Source organism: Ursus arctos, unplaced genomic scaffold (assembly GCF_023065955.2).
Source record: "Ursus arctos isolate Adak ecotype North America unplaced genomic scaffold, UrsArc2.0 scaffold_12, whole genome shotgun sequence".
Lineage (NCBI taxonomy): Eukaryota > Metazoa > Chordata > Mammalia > Carnivora > Ursidae > Ursus > Ursus arctos.
The window spans coordinates 32,448,399-32,469,823 of NW_026622786.1; the positions used below are offsets into that span (position 1 = coordinate 32,448,399).

The 21,425-nt window shown below is 39.1% G+C and overlaps 1 protein-coding gene across 2 annotated transcripts; it reads left to right on the forward strand.

Annotated features, from left to right (window-relative positions):
• The first annotated feature begins 915 nt into the window (after positions 1–915).
• Positions 916–19,865, forward strand: LOC113254437 (guanylate-binding protein 6). Of its 2 annotated transcripts, XM_057310487.1 has the most exons (12): positions 971–1,135; positions 2,948–3,126; positions 7,934–8,150; positions 9,334–9,461; positions 12,153–12,262; positions 12,464–12,660; positions 13,990–14,235; positions 14,977–15,257; positions 15,953–16,165; positions 17,637–17,739; positions 18,041–18,234; positions 19,600–19,865. In XM_057310487.1, the coding sequence occupies exons 3-12, from the start codon at positions 7,961–7,963 to the stop codon at positions 19,819–19,821; spliced, it is 1,884 nt and encodes a 627-aa protein (XP_057166470.1). In that variant the 5' UTR covers positions 971–1,135; positions 2,948–3,126; positions 7,934–7,960; the 3' UTR covers positions 19,822–19,865. The 2 variants fall into 2 exon arrangements, with proteins under 2 accessions (XP_048076265.1, XP_057166470.1); XM_048220308.2 differs by lacking the exon at positions 2,948–3,126 and having other exon boundaries at positions 916–1,135.
• The last annotated feature ends 1,560 nt before the right edge of the window (positions 19,866–21,425 follow it).

The following is a 21,425-nucleotide window of genomic DNA, read 5'->3' on the forward strand; positions in this document are numbered from 1 at the left end:
CTACCCAAAGAATACGAGAACACTGATTCAAAAGGATACATGCACCCCTATGTTTATTGCAGTATTATTTACACAGCCAAATTATGGAAGCAGACCAAGTATCCGACAATAAATGAATGGATAAAGAAGAGGTGGTATGTTTATAATGGAATATTATTCAGCCAAAAAAAGAATGAATCTTGTTATTTGCAACAACATGTATGCATCTAGAGAGCATGATGCTAAGTGAAATAAACCAGAGAACAAGAAATACCATATGATTTCACTCATATGTGGAATTTAAGAAACAAAACAAATGAACAAGGAAAAAAGGAGAGACAAACCAAAAAACAGACTCTTAACTATAGAGAACAAACTAATGGTTAGCAGAGAGGAGATGGGTGGAGGGACTGGGTGAAATAGGTGAAGGGGATTAAGAGTACCCTTATCTTGATGAGCACTAAGTAATATATGGAATTGTTTATCACTATATTGTACACCAGAAACTAATAAAACACTGTGTGTTTACTATACTGGAATTAAAATTTAAAAAATAAGTAAAAATAAACATGTATTAGTCAAGAAAAAAAATTCTAAAAGGTTGGTTCAATTTGCATTGACACTATATAATGGGGAACATATTTTAAATATTAAAAGCTCTCCACTAACAAATGAACTCAGGAATTCTCACTAAGAGAAAAATGGCTGAAATAATCTTGCTTTGTACAGCTTTGCTTACATCTGGGCCATGAATTTTCTGTTTTTCTTGTGTGCTAAGGAAACTTAAGCCAACTGAGAAAGACGGATGAAGAAGAGAGGCCAGCAAAGCCCTCCGAGATGGGGAAGACAGAAGAAAGCTGATGGAGTGTGTTTACTAAGATCTGACTGCTGAGTAACTGCGGGGTTTCCCTCATTTCATCTCATCCTGAACTGAACATCCATATTTACGGCCTGATGATTTACAGCCTGGTGATTCAGGGTGCCTGCATTACTTTTACTTTCATTTCCAGTTTTAACACATGATTTAGATGGTAGAAATTTCTAACTTCCTCAGTTTTTTTAAGCTTTTATAAGAGGAAGATAGAAGGCGGAAAGCGCCAGTGAGCAAGCAGTGAGCAGCTGAGAACTGTCCTCGGACCTGTGGTAAGCATAGCAGGTGAGTACATCTTCTTTCACATGCAACACTGTCTGCACGCAAGATTTGATCTCTGATTCAAAGTCACAACTGAGGAAGGGGCAGGAGGGGCAGGCTGCCTTTTGTCTGGCCCACAAGGGTCTGCGGCTGGCTTTAGTTTTAGGGAAGCTCAGCTTTGCCACTTGAAACAGTAGCAGCTGCAAAGTGACAGCCAGCACACCATGTCTCCCTGGATGCGCTGCTCCCGGAACAATGTCAGCTCAGGGCAGCAGCAAGTAGAGTGGAAGGAGTCCCCATGGGAGCCTCCCTAATTTCCTCTCATCAGGCTCTGTGGCAGGCATTCGAATTCATAGAACAAGACAGTGTCCATTGAGGAGCTGATAGACAATGACAATCTAAAGAGATAGATTCTTTCTAATCTTTCTATTAGTCGTACTGAAGAAAGCTTTGAGAGTTTATAAATCTCCATGTAGAAATAAATGTAGCTCCCACATCGCTGATCTTTATTAGTTAAAAATAACTATGTTGTCAAGTCTGTCTGTGTCTTTCTCCCTGCCCCCCTCGGATGTTTGTTGGGTTATTTTTCATAGAATCCACAGAGTCTTCTGTACCATTTGTTAAGTGTATAGAATCTGGGTTTAACAATTTCTTTTGATGATTCTTAGATAGTTCAAATTTGGAAACCAGTCCTGAACAGGATTGAATGCTTGCACTTTGTTAATTCGAAGTTAAAAGCTCTGTGGCTCATTCACAGCTAAGAAACCACAGACGTGTTTTCACGAAGTTGTTCAGTTGTTCCTGTCACATCTCCCTCAGTTTCCTCTAATCTTCCCTGTAAAGAGGGACTGTACACTTTCAGTCATTACAACGTAGCTGTTCAAGGCTTCTGTTTTACCTGCAGGTTCTTTGCTCCCCACACTGAAGAATCAGACAAAAGGAGGTGGGACAGAAGCAGTGTGTTTGCACTTGCTTACCATTCTGATCTGACAAAAAATGTATTTGTAGACCTTGTTTCTTAGAAATCTACAGTTTGCGGAGTGGGTTAAAGTACATAGCCCAAAGGACCAAATTGCTCAATGCAATTGTTGTAGATTCATCTCCATTTATTCAACAAACACACACTGCAATTCTATGTTGTGCTGCAAGCTATGCTAAGATAAAAGTATATGGTATCTAATTTAATTATCAAAATATCCTCCAGGTTAGACCTATAATTTTATCCAGTGTTAGATCAATCTTAATGTCACCGACTTTAATAAAACAGGGAGGGTGTCAGAGATCTGCCTGGACCCAAGCTTGGAATGGACAGAATGGACTTTCCTCCACCAGTTTACTTTGAAATGAACAAGGAAGAGCGTTACTGACCCTAAAGGCTTCATTACCTTTTTACCTAATTACCCCTGGTATGCGTTAACTTTACTGTCCTCATGCGATCCAAATGCCAGTTGCTCCGCTGAAATTTTATGAGCAATTGCTTGAAAACTATTACCACTCTCATCCAGTGAAAGAGTTCACTATTTAGAAAAGAAAACGGAGCTTCAAAATGGAGTCTCTTTTGTCAAAAATTTTATATAACTCCATATTATAGAAAACCATTTTAATATAATGCAATCAAAAATATGCCAGGAGACCAAAATTATATTTTTAATATTTAATTTTTTATATTAAACTTAACCTTAAAAAACAATTACAAGAGAATCCCATATACTATTCACCTAGATTTATCCACTGGTGACATTTTGCTAGATTTGCTTGATCTCTCTAAATAACGTGTATATGTCTCCCTATATAATAAAAAATGGTATTTGCATATATATATATTTTTTATTCCAGTTCATAGGAGTAATTTGCCGAAAACCTGACCCTCTCAGCTAAGTACCTCAGCCTGTATCTCTTAAGATTCAGGAACATTCTCTTGACTTCCCTGGTTGAAAGGGAGGCTACATTCTTTAGACTGACTTCATTCCACTTACCACTCCCATTCCCAGCACTTGTCGACCTGCAGACAAAAGGTGAGCACATGGGTCACAGGAAAGCATTAGAGAGCACACTTTCATATGTGATCATGAGGAGAAAGCTACATAGGTTAACCTATTGATAAAGGAACTGACAGGATAATCAATGTGAGGAAGAATATTCTGCCCAGTGAGTGGCCGCAGTAACAGGACACAGAGAAATCGACTGTCTGGTTGTTGTTTTTAAAAACTTTTAAAATTGTGACAAAAAAATTTAACATAAAATTTACCATTTTAACCATTTTTAGGAGTACAGTTCAGTGACACAAGGTACATTCTCATTGTTGTGCAACTATTACCACTATCTGTCTCCAGAGATTTTTATCACCCCAAATGGAAACTCAGTACCCTTTAAACAATAACTCCCTGTTCCCCTGCCTTCAGCCATGGTAAACACTATTTTACTTTCTGTCTCTATGCATTTGACTATTTTAGGTACTTCTGATAAGTGGAATCTTACAATATTTGTCCTCTGTGTCTGGCTTATTTCACTTTAGAAAAATGTCTTCTAGGTTCATCAGTGTTGTAACATGTATCAGAATTTCTTTCTTTCTACAGCTGAAAAATACTCCATTGTATGTATGTATATATATGTCATGCATGTGTATGCCACATTTTGTTGATCCATCCGTCCCTTGATGGACATTTTCACCTTTTGGCTACTGCGACTTCTGCTGCTATGAACACTGCTGTACAAGTATCTGTTTGAGTCCCTGCTTTTAATGCTTTTGTACATATACCAGATGTGGAATCGCTGGATCAAATGGCAATTCTATGATCAACTTTGGGGGAACCATCATAGTGTTTTTCCACAGTGGTTGACCATTTCACATTTCTACCAGCAATGCACAAGCACTCCAATTCCTCTACATTGTGGCCAGCACTAGTTGTTTGCTGTTTGTTTGGTTTTGTTTTCATTTTTTTAGTAATAGCCACTTTAATGGGTGTGAAGCTATACCTCATGGTTTTGATTTGCATTCCCATAATGATTAGTGATGTTGAACATCTTTTCATGTGTCTATTGCCTATATGTCTATTTTCTCAGGAGAAATTGCCCATTTTTGAACTGCATTCTTTTTGTTGTTATTACTGAGTTGTAAGAGTTCTTATAGATTCTGGATATTAATCCCTTATCGGATATGTGATATGCAGTCTTCTTCTCTTATTCTGTGGGTTGCCTTGTTACTCTGTTGATGATGTTCTTTGATGCACAAAAATTATTAATTTTGATGAAGTCCATTTACCATTTTTTCATATTTTGATCATGCCTTTGGTGTCGTATCCAAAAAATCATTGTCATCCAGTATCATGAAGGTTTTCTCCTGTGTTTTATTCTAAGAGTTTTTGTACTTTTAGCTCTTATGTTTAAGTCTTTGATATGTTTTGAGTTAAATTTTATATATGGTGTTAAAGTAATAGTCCAACTTCATTTTTCGCATGTGAATACCAAATTTTCCCAGCACCTCCTGTTGAAAAGACTGTGCTTTCCCCATTGAATGATCTCGGCAGGCTTCTCAAAAATCATTTGACCATATATGGGGTGGTTTATTTCTGGTCTCTCTCTTCTATTCTCTTGGTCTACATATCTTTATGCCAGTACCACACTGTGACTGGACTAATTTTGTTTTCATATCGTTTTCCTGATTTATTTTACTTCTTTGTGTTTCCCTTTAGCTTTTGGAGCATATTTGAGAAAATTACTTAAGTCTTTGCCTAGAACATGCAATGCTTGTGTTTCTCCAGGGATGTTTTCTGCCACATTTGTTTACTTCCTTTGAATGGGCCGTATTTTCCTGTTTCTCTGTATGCCTGTGATTGTCGTGGTTTCTGTTGAAAATTGGTCATTTATAGAAACAGCCACCTTTTCCATTCTCTGCATACTGGTTTTGTGCTAAGGAAGTATTTGCTAATCAGCTGGGTCTTGGCCTTGAGCCTTAGGTTAACCTAGGGAGAAACCTTAAAGTCTTTTTAGGTCTTTCCTGAGCATGCATCTTCCTGACCTTGTGTGTGGCTTTTTCAGTTTCCCCATATACACGCTGCTTTTAAATCTCTTAATTATCCTCAGATTCTCTCCTTGGGGCCTTTGATGGTCTACTGTTTGTCTCCACCCTGAAAAGGAAAAAATTCTATTTCTCCTCTCAACACTATTCTCAATACTTCACTTCTGGTCACCACATGTATGGCTAATTTTTCACAGTAAGCAATTCTGACACAAACAGTCTGAAGTTAGTGTATGCACTACAGGTTAAGGGCTCTGTCCCACAAGACTGGCCCCATTTCAGATGCCAATCACAAGTCCAGGGTATCACCTGTGCTTCTGGCTATGTTTGCCATCTCTACTCCAGGTTCAGTAATTTGTTAGAATAGCTTACAGAACTCATGAGAAACAGTTTACTCAGTACATTATTGGTTTATAAAAAAAAAGGAAGGAAAGAAGGAAGGAAGGAAAGAAAGGAGAGAGAGAGAGGGAGGGAGGAAGGAAGAAAGGAAGGGAGAAAGGAAGGGAGAGAAAGAAAGAAAGAAAGAAAGAAAGAAAGAAAGAAAGAAAGAAAGAAAGAAAGAAAGAAAGAAAGAAAGAAAGAAAGAAAGAAAGAAAGAAGGGAGGGAGGGAGGGAAGGAAGGGAGAGAGACAGACAGACACAGCCCTGGAACAGCATGATAAAAAGGTGCATAGTGCAAGGTATCAAGAAAAGGTAGAACTTCCATGCTCTCTCTAGGCACACCACCCCTGAGCACCTGCACATGTTCACTAATCCAGAAGCTCTTTAAACTCCTTCAGTTAGGGTTTTTAATGTAGTCTTCATTAAATAGGCATGATTGAGTAAATCATTGGCCATTGGTGATTAATTCAACCTTCAGCCCTTCTCTCCTCCCCAGAGGCTGGGGAGATGAGGCGAAAGTTCCAGCTCTCTAATCACATGGTTGGTTTCCTTGGCACCCAGCCTTCATTCTGTGGTTATCCAGGGTATCTTCCAAAATCACCTCATTAACATAAACTTGGGTGTGTTTGAAAGGTGCTTGTTATGTATAACAGAAGACACTTCTTTCACCTTCTTTCCTCTGGAACTACCTTAGGACCTGTTTTAGGAACCAAGGACAAAAGACCAAATATTATAACAAAAGATACTTCCATTACTTTCATCACTTGGCAAATTAAATGTTTTGGAAGCTGTATGTCAGGAGCAGGGACAAAGACCAAATACATACTTCTTATTGTAAATCACAATATCACACACTAATAGTATTTTGCCAGAGGGGTCTGCAAGTTCAGTCTCCCTGCAGCTTTCCCAAACAATGCCCCTTGCTTCTCCCTGTCCGAGAAGTGAATTTGGTAAAACAAAGACCAGTCCTTCAGGCAGCTCAGAACAGATTGGAACATCTGCTCTGCTCCATCCAGTCTAAAGGAGGGAAGTGGGAACTGAACTACTACCTAAGATGCTCTGTTTTTGTTTTTTTATTTTTTGTTTTTATTTATTTGAGAGAAAGAGCATGAGCCAAGTGGGTGGGTGGGCAGAGGGAGAGGGAGAGAGAGACATAGATTCCCTGTTGAGCAGGGAGCCCAACACAGGGCTTGATCCCAGGACCCTGTGATCATGACCTGAGCTGAAGGCAGACACTTAACTGAGCCACCCAGGCACCTCTAAGATGATCTGTTTTATGTCTTCTCTGGTCATCTCTTGCCTCAGGCATCTGCAGATCCATGCCCTGCAGTTCACGAGCAATGCCCATGAAACCAATGCCGTTGCTTCTTTTCATATGATATTCAAGTGATACCCCTACATTCCTGGCCCCTACCCTGGCCTGAGATCCATGTGAGATGAGACAGAGACCTGAGAGGTAAACCCCAGACAGGTTAGAACACTGTGAACAAGGTCCGCTCTGTTCCCTCTGGGTCAAGGGAGAAAACTGAGAACTGGGTTGCCACCTCTTAACAGACCAAAGCTATACCACACTGGGGAGTGTATGGGCCAAGGACAAGCAAAAACACCACAGAATTTCCTACCATTTTTAATATGGCTTTTTCTTGATTGGGTGTTTGCTTGGTTGCTTTAGATGTTTGACTCTTTTTGCAGAACTTTTGTAAGATTATTCTAGCCAATATTTTGATTATTTTTTTTTTTAAGATTTTTTAAATTTATTTATTCGACAGAGATAGAGACAGCCAGCGAGAGAGGGAACACAAGCAGGGGGAGTGGGAGAGGAAGAAGCAGGCTCCTAGCGGAGGAGCCTGATGTGGGGCTCGATCCCATAATGCCGGGATCACGCCCCGAGCCGAAGGCAGAGGCTTAACCGCTGTGCCACCCAGGCGCCCCTATATTTTGATTATTCTTGATATCTCCTTGGGGAAACAAGAGCTTAGAGCTTCCTAGCTTGCCATTTTGCTCCATTGTCTAGGTTTAATCCTGGCTCTATGTCTTACTCAGCTTTTGTGAGACTCATTTATCTTATCTGCAAAGTGGGTACAATAATTTCTAACTTGTAGGTTCTCAAAAATATCAATGAGGCTGTGTATGTAAGGTATGTGTCACAGGGCTGGTATACTGCAGACCCTCAGTGATAGTAACAGTTGCTTGAATTTTCTTATTACTATTGAAGCAAAACTTTGGAGAATAATAATACTCTATGTTTCATTACTAGTATGATCGAGATTTGGGGGAATAATAGAGGAAGCCCTCTGCAGTTTGCTAATTCTAGGTTACATTTTGTCTCATAGAAACCACAGAAGTTTCACCTAATCCTAAACTCATGGGTGCTTTGGATAACTCTAAGTCAGAGAATGACTTTGTAATATTATTTCTACTAGGAGGCTTTTCTAGGTTGGCAGGTTGCCATGGCATCTGGACCCACTATGACGGCCCCCATTTGTCTGGTGGAAAACAACAATATGCAGCTCTCAGTGAACCAGACAGCTGTACAGATTCTTGAAGATATTTCTCAACCAGTAGTGGTGGTGGCCATTGTAGGACTGTATCGTACAGGCAAATCCTACCTGATGAACCGTCTTGCAGGACAGAACCGAGGTGAGCGTTGTACTCAGTCTGGGGCCATCTCTCAGATCTTTAGTTTTCTTCCCTGGTCATGTGAAAGGAGAACCAAACTCCTCTCAATCAACCAACCTTCCAATTCTAATTTTCACCCCTACATTACTCTTACTGTAATCTGTTATCATACTGTTTTACTACTGTTAAGGAAAATCTCTCCTACTAACGCTCAGGATCCTACATTCTTTAACCTGATCAAGTAATGGGCTCTTATAATTGTATCTCCTCTCTCTCTCGAAACACATTTGCTTTTTTAGGGGATATTTCCATCAACATATAAGATGTCTGAATATCTATTGAGGAGGGATAGAAGGAGAAAAATGTTCACCTTTACCCCAGAAGGTTGACCTACAATCGTTATAGTTCTAGTAAGAATACATTCCGATATGAATACATGCCAGCTGCTACATTCTTAAAGAGTCTCGGACTGCCAGTAAATCTCACCAATAGTAAATATTGAACTGAATGAGAAGTACCAGAGAAATCTTGTGAAAGTACTTTTATGAGTAGAAATTTGAAGAAACATTTATGATCTAATATTCCCCGCACATCTCCTTCCTTTTGAGCAGTAAGCAAATAACCACCAGCTTCATATAGCAGAAGTGTAGCTCTTTTTGCCAATGGGTCTTGTCCCTGTGCTACTTGAATAAACTTACTATGTTCACTGTGAAATACCTCAAGAATTCTTTCTTGACGGTTGTGCTCAAGGACCCCAAGACAGCTATCATCTTAAAAATCCTTCCTGGATATCACATCGTATTGTAGTTAACAACCTTCCCCACCGCCTTTTTTTTTTTTTTTTTTATCACTTTGGCAAAAAATATTATCTCAATTTCCCTTTTCTACTTTTTCTTTTCCCATGTTTCTCTTTAATCCACTGCTCTCTTTGCTCCTCACCATTCTTTCAAAATGCTCTTGTTATGGTTATCGATGATTTCCATTTTTTTTTTTCTTCATGAATGCTTCTTTGCCTCCATCTTGAGCACTTCCCTGGCATCACTTGGAACAGATGACACACAAAGTAAGACATGCTTAAGGGATTTGAGAAAGAACCATCTTGTATGCTGGGGTATTTACATTCCAGGAAGTCTGACTTTGTAACCTTTGATTGCTTCGATGAGTCTCCTGTCACTGTATGTTGCCTTCTCCCCTCCCCTTGCAGGTTTCCCTCTGGGCTCTACAGTGCAGTCTAAAACCAAGGGCATCTGGATGTGGTGTGTGCCTCACCCCTGCAAGCCAAAACACACCCTGGTCCTTCTGGATACCGAGGGCCTGGGTGATGTGGAAAAGGTAAGACAGGCAGTCACAGATAAATCCTTTTTACTCTGGATTTGCTCCTCACCTCTTCATGACATTTTGCAATTTAACTGCTGTGAACTCTTTGCAATATCTAGAAATCCGGCTATAGTAAATGAGGCATGTTGGTTTGTTTGAAGTTCACTTCTAGGTAAGATATGGTATATTAGATAACTCTTTTATTTCTTGATGCTGGAATTATTTGATTAATTTTTTTAAAAGATTTATTTATTTATTTGAGATAGAGAGAAATACTGCGAGTAGGGGGAGGGAGAGAGGGAGAGAGAGAGAATCTCAAGTAGACTTCCTGCTGAGCACAGAGCGTGATGTAGGGTTTGATCTCATGACCTGGAGATCATGACCTGAGCCGAAACCAAGAGTCAGATGTTCAACTGACTGAGCCACCAAAGGGCCCCTGAATTATTTGATTCCATTTAAGAAATAATTTTTGAATAGCTGAGTTGCAGCCTCCTGGCTTAGTACTGTAGATATTAGTTACCACAGTAAAGGTCCTGCCCTCAAAGCATCCTCAGTCCAGTTGAGAAGACCACACATAATGCAGTCAGATTTAATAAAATACGATTGGGAAAGAAGCAAGTTGGGAGAGAGAAAAAAGTTACACTGCAATGCAATCGCTGACTTCTGTTAGTTCCATGGGAATTCTGTGGCTGGGATGCTCCTTTGAGTTATCCTGAGTTGGGACAAGGGTGTTGATAAATCATTGAAAGGCTGTTCTGGAAGCCTTTCTAATTAAAAGGAGTGGCACCTGAGAGCTGTCTTCCATCAGCACTCCCACTAGCTGGATGAATCAGTCCCTCAATTTTATAAGGTGATCTGGGCAGCACAACATAGTGGCACTACATATGTTAAGCATAAGAGCGCTTTGGTGGGAAAGAGGAGAAACATCAATTCCATCCCAGTAAAGGAAATATTTCTGATTTATCTTCCAGATGAAGTGTGTATTTGAGGTTTGCGGTTAATAGTTGGGTTTACATTTCCTATGGTAAAGTTCATCAGCTACCCAAAGAGCATTCTGGAAGGCTCTGAGACACCTCTGAAGGTGCTAGTCCTATAAGCATATGTTTACCTTATAACAAACATTTTCAGGTGGATTTTTGGTATTTTAATTTTCTGCTAATGGATGAAATGAATGATTTCTCCTTTTGTGCCTTACTTTGAGACTTATTTGGAAATGGTATCTAAATTTCTGTAGCTCTCCATTTCTGTCCCAAGAGAAGTTAGAAATTCTGCTTTTATTTACTTTTTTATTATTTTTTTTACTTATAGAAATCAGTATGGAGGTTTCTGAAAAAGTTAAATAGAAATACCATATGTTCCAATAATTCCACTACTGGGTATTTACACCCAAAGAAGATGAAAACACTAATTTAAAAAGATATATGCTGGGGCGCCTGGGTGGCACAGTGGTTAAGCGTCTGCCTTCGGCTCAGGGCGTGGTCCCGGTGTTATGGGATCGAGCCCCACATCAGGCTCCTCTGCTATGAGCCTGCTTCTTCCTCTCCCACTCCCCCTGCTTGTGTTCCCTCTCTCGCTGGCTGTCTCTATCTCTGTCAAATAAATAAATAAAATCTTTAAAAAAAAAAAAATAAATAAAAAAAAAATAAAAAGATATATGCATCCCTATGTTTACTGCAGCATTATTTACAATAGCCAAGATATGGAAGCAACTGACTAATCCATTAACAGACAAATGGATAAGGAAGATGTGGTATAAATACACGATGGAATATTACACAGACATAAAAAAGGATGAGATTGTGCCATTTGCAGCAACATGGACAGACCTAGAGAGTATTATGCTAAGTGAAATAAGTCAGACTGAGAAGGGTATATACCACATAATTTCACACACACACACACACACACACGAATTAACAAAAAACAGAATCAGACCTGCTGAGAACCAAGTCTATGTTTCTTCATGTCTGTATTTGACCAATTCTTGAACACTCAGCTCAAGACTTCCAGTAAGCCTTCATAACATATACTTTCTCCAACTTTCATAGTTCTGTTCTTCCTTGATAAAATTCTAAATTTCCATTTCATATTATAGCTATAGGTTCCATTGCTTATGTACATTACTAAGATATAAGATTACCAATATTTTTATAGATATTGTCATCTTTGTTACATTCATTGTTACAGACATTTGTCATCACTTTGAAATAGTCATCTTGAAAGTAGCAACTGCCAGTTTCAAGTTTGCTTTTTAAATATAAGAGCAATGGGAAATATTCAGTAGCTTCCTATAAACATTTGTTGAATTTAATTGAATATAATTTGAATCCCCAGTTATGGCAATTATGGTATATTTTATATGGCTATATGTAGAATGAATAAATTCTAACACTCATCATTGAATACCTAATTGCACACCAGGTACTGTACTGGTTTTTCTATATATGCTACTTTATTTCATCCAATTGAGGAAAAAGAAAGCTCTGTGAATATTACAGTCTCTTTATATATGAGGAAATCACAATCACAAAAAATGTCTTTGTAATTGTCACAGGTGATATCTGTATCCATGTCTGTCTTCAAACTCATTTCTTTGCATGGCAAGTATGTTAGCTGAAATAATAAATGAAAGACTGATAGAAGAAGTATCTGAATGAATTTCTAAAGACGAAACTCCTAAAACTCTTGCTCTAATGTGCTTTCTAGGGTGACCCTAAGAATGACTCATGGATCTTTGCCCTGGCTGTGCTTCTGAGCAGCACCTTGGTCTACAACAGCTTGGGCACCATCAACCACCAGGCCCTGGAGCAGCTGCAGTATCCTTCCAGGGACCAAGCCACCATATCTCATTAAGTTTATGGGAATAGAGATCAAGTTAGTTTCTCCTTCCCTGTCACTTAGCTGCCTTTGGTGGAGCAGAGGGGACCCAGGGCAAAACAGAGTGTTTGTAATAATTTTTTGTTAGAGAAAAGTGGGAAGGATGGGTGGGAACTTCCTTTTCCTTAACTGGGCCCTAGTTACGTGACAGAGCTCACAAAACTAATCAGGGCAAAGTCCTCCCCAGAAGAGGATGGAACAGAAGATTCCACAGAGTTTGTGAGTTTCTTCCCAGACTTTATCTGGGCTGTACGGGATTTCAGCCTGGAGCTGAAGTTAAATGATCATCCTATCACAGAAGATGAGTACCTGGAGAATGCCTTGAAGCTGATTGCAGGTATCAGAGCATGGCCTGGGCAGTGGATGGTCCAACAGAGGGTGGGAGCTACTAAAAGTCCATTATCATTGGGATTGCATTTGTATTCAAGACTAGATTGAGGTCTGTAGAAATGGTGACTACAGGTTGGGCTGAAAAGCTCTAAGAAGTTCACTCAAGAAAAGCAGAACCTAGGCTAGAATCAAATTTTTCAAAACCGATTTGTTCTTTAAACAATGGCTAAGGTAGCTACCAGACTTCAATGGGTGCTTAAACTTTCCAAAGACCAAACACATGTTCCTTACTTTGGCTTCTGTTTTTCTGTGTTGAAGTAAACAACTGACCGATACTTACTGGCATGAAATTAAAAGGAAAATCAATATATTACTATATAGACAATATATGTCAATAAAAATATATTTAACAGTTAGATATTAACCTTTCAAAGAAGGATATAATTATCTAATGTCTGTATAGATATATCACATACAAAAATGACTGTGCTCTAATAAACCTGAAGAAGTACGCCTTTTCAATCTATACCTTTTCATTATTTCCGATAATTATCAGAACATTCATTTTACTGTCTATATCATAGTTTTCTCTTAATTCCCATATATTTATCCATGCTATAATGTTGAAATAATTATTTTAATGGGCTACATTTATAATGGTATATATGTCAGTTCTGATTTATTCATTCTTGCTTTCAGTTTTCTACTTACACTTTCCCAAAACATTTAATGAGAAACTGGCTTGGCAGAAGAGCAATGCTGTTAAATCAAGTCTAGTCCTTCACCTCAAGGAGTGTGTAGAGTAGTGGTGACGTCCTAAAATTACATTTTAGTTACATTTACTCTTCCGAGGTTTTTGTGAAATAAAATAGCTATCACTGTGCAAATTATTTCTAGCATCAAAGCAGTTTTCCTTAAATAACCAGAGTGTCCTAATAAGCCTAATACTGTTGTTCATGATACTGCTCCATTATCCCTTGACTGTGGCTCTTCTTGGTCCCAAGTTCGGTTTCTACATTAGACCAAAAAGTTCTATTTGACCTTCCATTCTTTTAACAATTCATTAAGTAAACATCTAATGGACAACTCTACCACCATTTTCAGGTCTGGAGTTATGAGCCATAGATTTCTTTTACCTGGATCAGATGTCTCCCCAAATTTCTCTCCAGAATGCTACCATTGGTATGAGTTTGCTGTGTAAGGAAGTACTGAATGTCTGGGTTAAAGGTGTTTCAAGCATAAAAGACAGCAAAGAATCAAAATCCCAGTCATAAAAACCATTAGATCCCTCGCCTCAAGACTGTTCCCACAGTAATCTGTTGTTCTTATCCCTCAGGCAACAATTCCAGAATCCAAGCATCCAATCGACCCAGAGAGTGCATCAGGCATTTCTTTCCAAAACGGAAGTGTTTTGTCTTTGACCGGCCAATAAATGACACAAAACTCCTAGCCAATATTGAGAATATACCTGAGTGTCAACTGGATCCTAAATTCCAGACACAAGCGAACAATTTTTGTTCCTACATCTTCACCCAGGGAAGGACCAAGACTCTCAGAGAGGGAGTCACAGTCACCGGGAATCGTGAGTCTCCTTTTACCATTTCTGTGGGGCTGAATATCAGCATTTTTGTTTGATTCTATATGGAATTCTAGGTATACACACATTCACACTCCACGAAGAGATGTGTATAATTATTTCACTTTGGGGGGTTTACAAATCCCTCTCTAAAACTGCACACTTTGTCACTGATACCTGTGTCATCCATTTATCTGAAAAAAAAAAAATCCTCCACTGAGAAAAAATAAATCACTAACTGGGTATAAAAACAGAATATACTGCTTTTTTTCCCCAAGGGAAGTCCCATCTGGTAAGTGTTATTTGCAAAAAAAATACAAAAAAATATTTTGCGAGTCTAGAGCTGTACAAAAATAAACAGTATCCCATGGATCAGTGAAAATCCATTGGAAGCTTCAAAATTCAGAATAAATATAATCTGATTTATCCTGCCTCATCAGTCTACCCATATAATCTACTTTGCTTTTAATTTTTTAAATGGGAAATTATGTTTTCCAGATACCCTTTAGTATGTTAGATAAAGGTAAATTTTTAATTTTTTAGCCATATGGCCTGGGGAACCATAAAAATTAAGTCAATAGGAAAACTAAGGTGAAGATAAAGGAAGCAGGGATGCATGTGGTGGGGGGTTGGGGAGATGCAGGTGGGGAGGTGTGAGTGCATGTGACTTCAGAAATGTAGTCTCAGAATCTGGTATCCTGGGGTGATAATTTTATATTTACCCCTTTAATATCCCGGCTCATTCAGGGCTGAGAACTCTGGTGGTGACCTATGTGGATACTATCAATACTGGAGCAGTGCCTTGTTTGGAGAACGCAGTGGCAACCCTAGCCCAGCTTGAGAACTCTGAGGCTGTGCAGAAGGCAGCCAACCACTACAGCAAGCAGATGGCCCAGCGACTGACGCTCCCCACAGACACGCTCCAGGAGCTGCTGGATGTGCATGCAGACTGTGAGAGGGAAGCCATTGCAGTGTTCATGGAGCACTCCTTCAAGGATGAGAAGCAGGAGTTCCAGAAGACTCTTGGGGTAACTTGTCTTAGTATTTACTCTTCAGGACCCTTCCTTTTGAAGATTGAAGCCTAGAAGTACCTTTATTGACCCCATGGCTCATCTCTTACTCAAGGATAAAGAAATCTGCATTCTCATGAGAAAGAGAGTTTCAAAGGACTACATTTCTTTTTTTTTTCCTCCCAAACCTGAGGCACTTTATCTAAAAATCTCTCTGATCTCTGAAGTAAAATCAATATAGATATCCTCCTGATGTTTTAATACATCTATGAATTCTAAGCCTGCCCACAACACCCAAAAGTCATTCCTGAGCATGGATGTTTTCCGGGAACACACTCCCATTATCACAAAGCAAACTTTCTCTTATCAGACCCTCATTCCAGGCCATTTTCAACTTGTATTGCTTCTTGTTGTATCACTGTATCATTGAAGATAAATCACTAAATGCTACAGTTGTAAGGAGATTAGGTAATACAACTCCAACATTTCAGAAGAACCAGGGAGGTTAAGAAACTTGCCCATAGTCTTACAGAGAGTATTCAAGGTTGTGAGTAAATCAAGTCTTGTCATTCCTGTTTTATTCCATGCCCTTCTCCAACAGAATGCTTTTCTCATGAGGACCACAGTTAGACCAATCCTTCTACCAGATTCTTTGGAATCGTATTGTTTCTGTTCCTTTCTTCTGGTGACATCCCTCTACTTTTCCCTCGTAGGAACTCATAAAGGATAAGAAGGAGCATTTCTTGCAGCAGAATGAAGAGGCATCCGTTAAATACTGCCAGTCTAGGCTCAATGAGATTTCACAGGTCCTAATGGAAAGTATTTCAGCAGGAACTTTCTCTGTTCCTGGAGGATACAAGCTCTACAGGGAAGCAAAGGAAAGTATTGAATGGAAGTATTCACAACTGCCCAGGAAAGGAGTGAAGGTGAGGAATAGGGGAGCATGGGGAGACTACAGAATAGAGTCAAAGGGGTCTCCAGATAATCTGAGAGCACAGCACCAGTTGTGGGTGATAAAAGCATAGGGATATCCTGACAGCTTTAGCTTTTGAGGTCCACTATTTGCTATTTACTCCTGAGAAGAGTGGAAATGCCTATACCCAAAAAAAAGAGTATTGCTTTCTGAAATGCACAAGAGACAGAACAGAAATTACTCATTTCTTCATCCAACAACACAGCATTGAATATGCCAAGTGTTGACAATTTACAAGTTAAAGTAAGCATCCTTGTACTTAAGTATGGTCAAAAGTAAGAGAAGAAATCAAATACACAGACAATTGCATACAAAGTTGTAACACATATGAACCTGTGAAAATGGGCTACATATGATGCACTATTATGCAGCTATAGAAAGGATGAGATCATGACGCCTGAGACCACAAAGATGGAACTAAAGGATATTATGCTAAGTGAAACAAGTCAGACTGAGAAAGACAAATACCATATGATTTCACTCATAAGTGGAATCTTAAAAAACACCCAGAAGTGAATAAACAAAAAGCAGACTCAAACTTATAAATACAGAGAACAAACCGATGGCTGCCAGAGAGGAGGGGGACGGGGGATGGGTAAAATGGGTGAAAGGAGTGGGAGATACAGGCTTCCAGTTATGGAATGAATAAGTCATGAGAATGAAAGGCACAGCATAAGGAATACAGTCAACAATACTGTGATAGTGATCTAACGACACAGATGGTATCTACACTTGTGGTGAACATAGCATAAAGTGTAAACTTGTAGAATCACTGTGTTGTACACCCCAACCTAAGGTAACACTGTGTGTCAACTATATGCCAATTAAGAAGTATAATAATAAAGAAATAAACAAAAGAAAATGGGCTACATAGGTTGTGGTCATAAACAATAATAATTAAATAATAATGCAACTAATATATATTGGACTCTTATTTCTTGTAGGCATAATGTAAAGCTGTTTCCCTAAACTCTTAAGTTTAATCCTTCAAACAACATTAAGCAACATCTATGTTTACTGTCAACATTTTATAGATCTGAACTGAGAGGCACAGGCGATTAAAATAACTTGCCTAAAGGTAAAGCCAGCAAGTATCAGAGGAGAGCAACAGCACAAATTAGAGGCAACACTTCCCGGTGAGAAGGCAAATATATAAAAGCACCAGAGATGGTGGGTTTATAGAACTGCAGTTAGTTCTGACTGGCTGGAACCTAGAGTGGGCAGAAGGAAGTAGCACTGGGGGATACACCGGAGGGAGACAGGAAGCAGGAGCTATGGAGAGTCTCTGGTCACACTTGGACATCTTGTAGGGAGCCACTGCAGAATTTTAAGCATGAAGCAAAAATCACCTGGATATACTTGTTTTTGCAGGACTAATCTCCATAGTGGAAATCTAAGGTCTTTGCTTCTTCTTGGTTCCTCAGGCAAATGAGGTCCTCCAGAGATTCCTGCAGTCGCAGGTTTCAATAGAGGAATCCATCTGGCAGGCAGATAAAGCCCTCACTGATGGGGAGAAGGCCATAGCAGGTATGGGGCACAGCTTGGCTCACAACAGGTTGGGTAGGTCCCTCTGTCAGGTGTGACAGCAAAACCTTCCTGAAATAAGGAGTGTCCTCTCCTTCTGTGGCACTACTCTGCTAACTCTATAAACAAGGGGAGTTGTGGTTGTATGTCAGCCAGACAGGGCCTTTCCCATTATTTTGAAATTCATGAGGAATTCAGAGATTTTGCACCTTCCCTTCCAATGTAGTTTTGTCTCTGAGCTCTGGAAGGTAGAGATCAATCCTCACTTAATTTTCTTCCCTCTCTAAACTTTCCTTGGGGGCAGTGGAGCGGGTCAGGAAGGAAGCAGCTGAGAGGGAACAAGAGCTGCTAAAACAGAAACTACTGGAGCAGCAACAGCAGATAGAGGCTCAAGAAAGGACTCTCAAGGAAAACATAGTCCAACTGAAAGAGAAGATGGAGCGGGAGAGAGAAAACATTCTAAAAGAACAGAGTATGATGTTGGAGCATAAGCTGAAGGTAAGTCTGGCCATGGCCTTGGCAATGCTTGGTGGTCCTTCTTCTGGTACCTCAGGAAAGGATGGGTGAAGATTACAGGTATGGAGCTCATACAAGGAAGCACCATTGCCATTAACTGCTTGTGACTTTTTAAAACCCTGAATCCTTTGAATTCTTCTCCTTCTCCCTCTCCTTCCCCTTTTCCTCCCTTTCCTCTTCCTCCTCCTCCTCCTGCCTCTTCCCCTCCTCCTCCTCCTCCTCCTCTTCCTTCTTTCCTAAAGAAGCCTTTGAATTCCACTCTCTGTGTGGACTCTAGAGAGTTCAGGATGAGTATGGCACCTCCAAGCCCTTGGAGAATATAAATAGCATTTGAGTTGCTATTTGGGGGATTTTAAAATAATCTCATGAGGCTTGATTACATAGATATTCCAACCATATGTATTTTTTAATTTTTTATTTTTAATTAACATATAATGTATTTGCTTCAGGGGTACAGGTCTGTGATTCATCAGTCTTATACAACACCCAGTGCTCACCACAATACATACCCTCCCCAATGTCCATCACCCAGCCACCCCATCCCCCTGCGCCTCTCCCCTCCAGCAACCCTCAGTTTGTTTCCTAAGATTAAGAGTATTTTATGGTTTGTCTCCCTCTCTGGTTTCATCTTGTTTCATTTTTTCCTCTCTTCCCCTATGATCCTCTGCCTTGTTTCTTAAATTCCGCATATCCATATGTATTTAATATAAGCAGCAACTGGTTTGCTTTACCAAGATCACTGACAATTATCAGAAACCCTACTGCTACCCAAAGACCCTGAGGTATATCTATGCTGACATAAAACTATCAGGAATATATAGACTCAAAAACACAGGGAAGGGACAGTTTCTAAATGCACTATACTATCTCCAGGTGTGGGTAGTTTACCCAAGTTATCAAATGGCATAGGGAGGAATTCTCTCATTATCCATCAGGACATGTTTATGACAGATTTCTAGAAAAGCTTATAAGTTCCCATCATTTCTACTATTTGGGTGACCATAACAACCCAAGTGGGACCGAGTGCGATCAGACCAAGGCTATCTTCCAACTGGCATTTTTTTTTTTTGACTGAAACATGTTACATTTGTCCTCATGTCAAGCTTAGCATACTAGCAAAACCTTAATGGTATATGAATATTCGTAAGGCTTTAAATTATGCTCTTCTCAATGTTTAGGTCCAAGCCAGGAGATATTCCTCACTGCAAAATTCTCCTCTCTAGATTGAGTAAGAAGGAACAATTTTAGGAGTAAAACAACGATAGTTTGACCACGTTTTTATATGTGAAGTGCAATTCTTGAAAAAAATGATAATTTAAAAAGTTTTACTTCTCACTTTTTATTTAGGTCCAACGTGATCTGCTCAATGAAGGATTTCAAAAGAAATCTGAAGAGATGAATGAAGAGATAAATCAGTTGAAATATAGGGTTGAAGCTACTCAAAATAATGATACTCCCTGGTTTGCACAAGTCTTAGAGAGATTTGGCAATGAGATTGTTTCAATAGTTACTGCTCCTGTTAAATTTGTTGATTATATTGCGCGCACTGTGAACTCACTATTTAAATAAGAATTAGATCTCCTTTTAAAGAAATTAAAGAATGTGGCTATATACTCTGGCCTATTTTTGGTGCATATGCTTTTCACTTTTATTCAGCAAAGTTTTAAATATAAAAAGTGCCTACAAGAGGATATCAATGCCTGACTCACTTTAGATAGAATAAATCCATGTACACTTTGATACAGCATGTTAACTTTTAGAAAATATACATGTGCAAAATTGTAAGTATATATAAAATCCACTGAGGCATCACTTTAAATGAGAAAAGATTGCTTAATTTGATTATTTAAGTATCTATCTACATAAATGGGTAATATAAATTGAACATGTGCCAGTATGAACACTGGAATACTGTATAGCCAGTAAATAAAATGACAGTGGAGCTCAATTTGTACAAACATAGGAAATCTTGAAAATATATTATAAAGTAAAGAAATAAGGAAGAAAACAGTGTGTATAATGTGTTCACTGTAAAAAAAATTATGTGCAATCATACCTATCTATGTACACATAAAATATCTCTGGAAAATTTGTTAGAAACTAATATCACTGGTTCCTTCTGAGGAGAACTGAATGGCATCAGAGGTGGAAGGGACACAGGCTCTTCATTATATAATCTTATCTCTTGACTTTATTATAAAGAAATCTTGAATTGCCATTTTATAAATAAATCACAAAATATAGAGTATAATACTAATAATGATAATCACAAAAGGAATGTGAAATTGGCTATGAGATCATGAAATTGCTCACTATTTCTAGAAATGACATCAGCCTGCTTAATGAGGGGGTCTAAGACCAAGATCAGAGTACCAGGATGCATAAAATTCACATCTTAATCTTTTTTTCATTTTGGCTTTGGTTTTTAATCCCTTATAATTACTTCAAAACTAAGGTATAAACTTTCATGTTGCCCTTTGAAATCTCAGCTAGAGTAGCCTCTCCTTCCTATATTTGAATTACACCTTTTAAGGTGTTAGAAGCAGATTACCAAACATTAAGAATATGCACTGATGAGAGGGACCCCATAATTTTTTAAAGTGCTGCAGTGGCCTCTCTGCCGTAGGCAAGAGCAGAAGGCACCATGTGCCATTGCAGAACTAAATGCTCTGATAATGTTGGCGATGATAAACCCTGATGCATGGAGGCCAGGTGTTGGCACTGAAATGCCAGAAGCTAAGTACATAAAATAGTAATAAGCACCCTGGTTTGTCTTAGCTCAGGTTGCTGTAATAAATTACCATAGACTGGGTGACTTAGACAATAAATGTTTGTTTCTCACCGTTCTAGAGGCTGTAAGTTCAAGATGAGTAAGCCAACACTGTTGGGTTCTTGGTAAGGGCCCTTTTCCTGCTTTATAGATGGCTGCTTTTTTGCTGTGTCCTCACATGATGGAAGAGAAAAAAAGAGTGCTCTCATAACTCTTTGTTTAGAAGAGCACTAATCAGATTTCATGAGAGCCCTACCCTCATTACCAACTGCTCCTCATTACCCGAAAACTCCACTTCAGATGTCCACACAGGGACACCGGGGGCTAGGATTTCATCAAATTAATTTTGGGAGAACACAAACATTCAATCCATAACATGGCTGGAGTGACAGCCAGGTGGGGA

Bases quoted from the DNA above. Each gene is read 5' to 3' on its own strand.
- LOC113254437 (XM_048220308.2), top strand. From the start codon at position 7,961: ATGGCATCTGGACCCACTATGACGGCCCCCATTTGTCTGGTGGAAAAC. The intron at 14,236-14,976 runs GTGAGTCTCCTT...CGGCTCATTCAG, and splicing joins AGTCACAGTCACCGGGAATC to GGCTGAGAACTCTGGTGGTG. The intron at 16,166-17,636 runs GTGAGGAATAGG...TTGGTTCCTCAG, and splicing joins TGCCCAGGAAAGGAGTGAAG to GCAAATGAGGTCCTCCAGAG.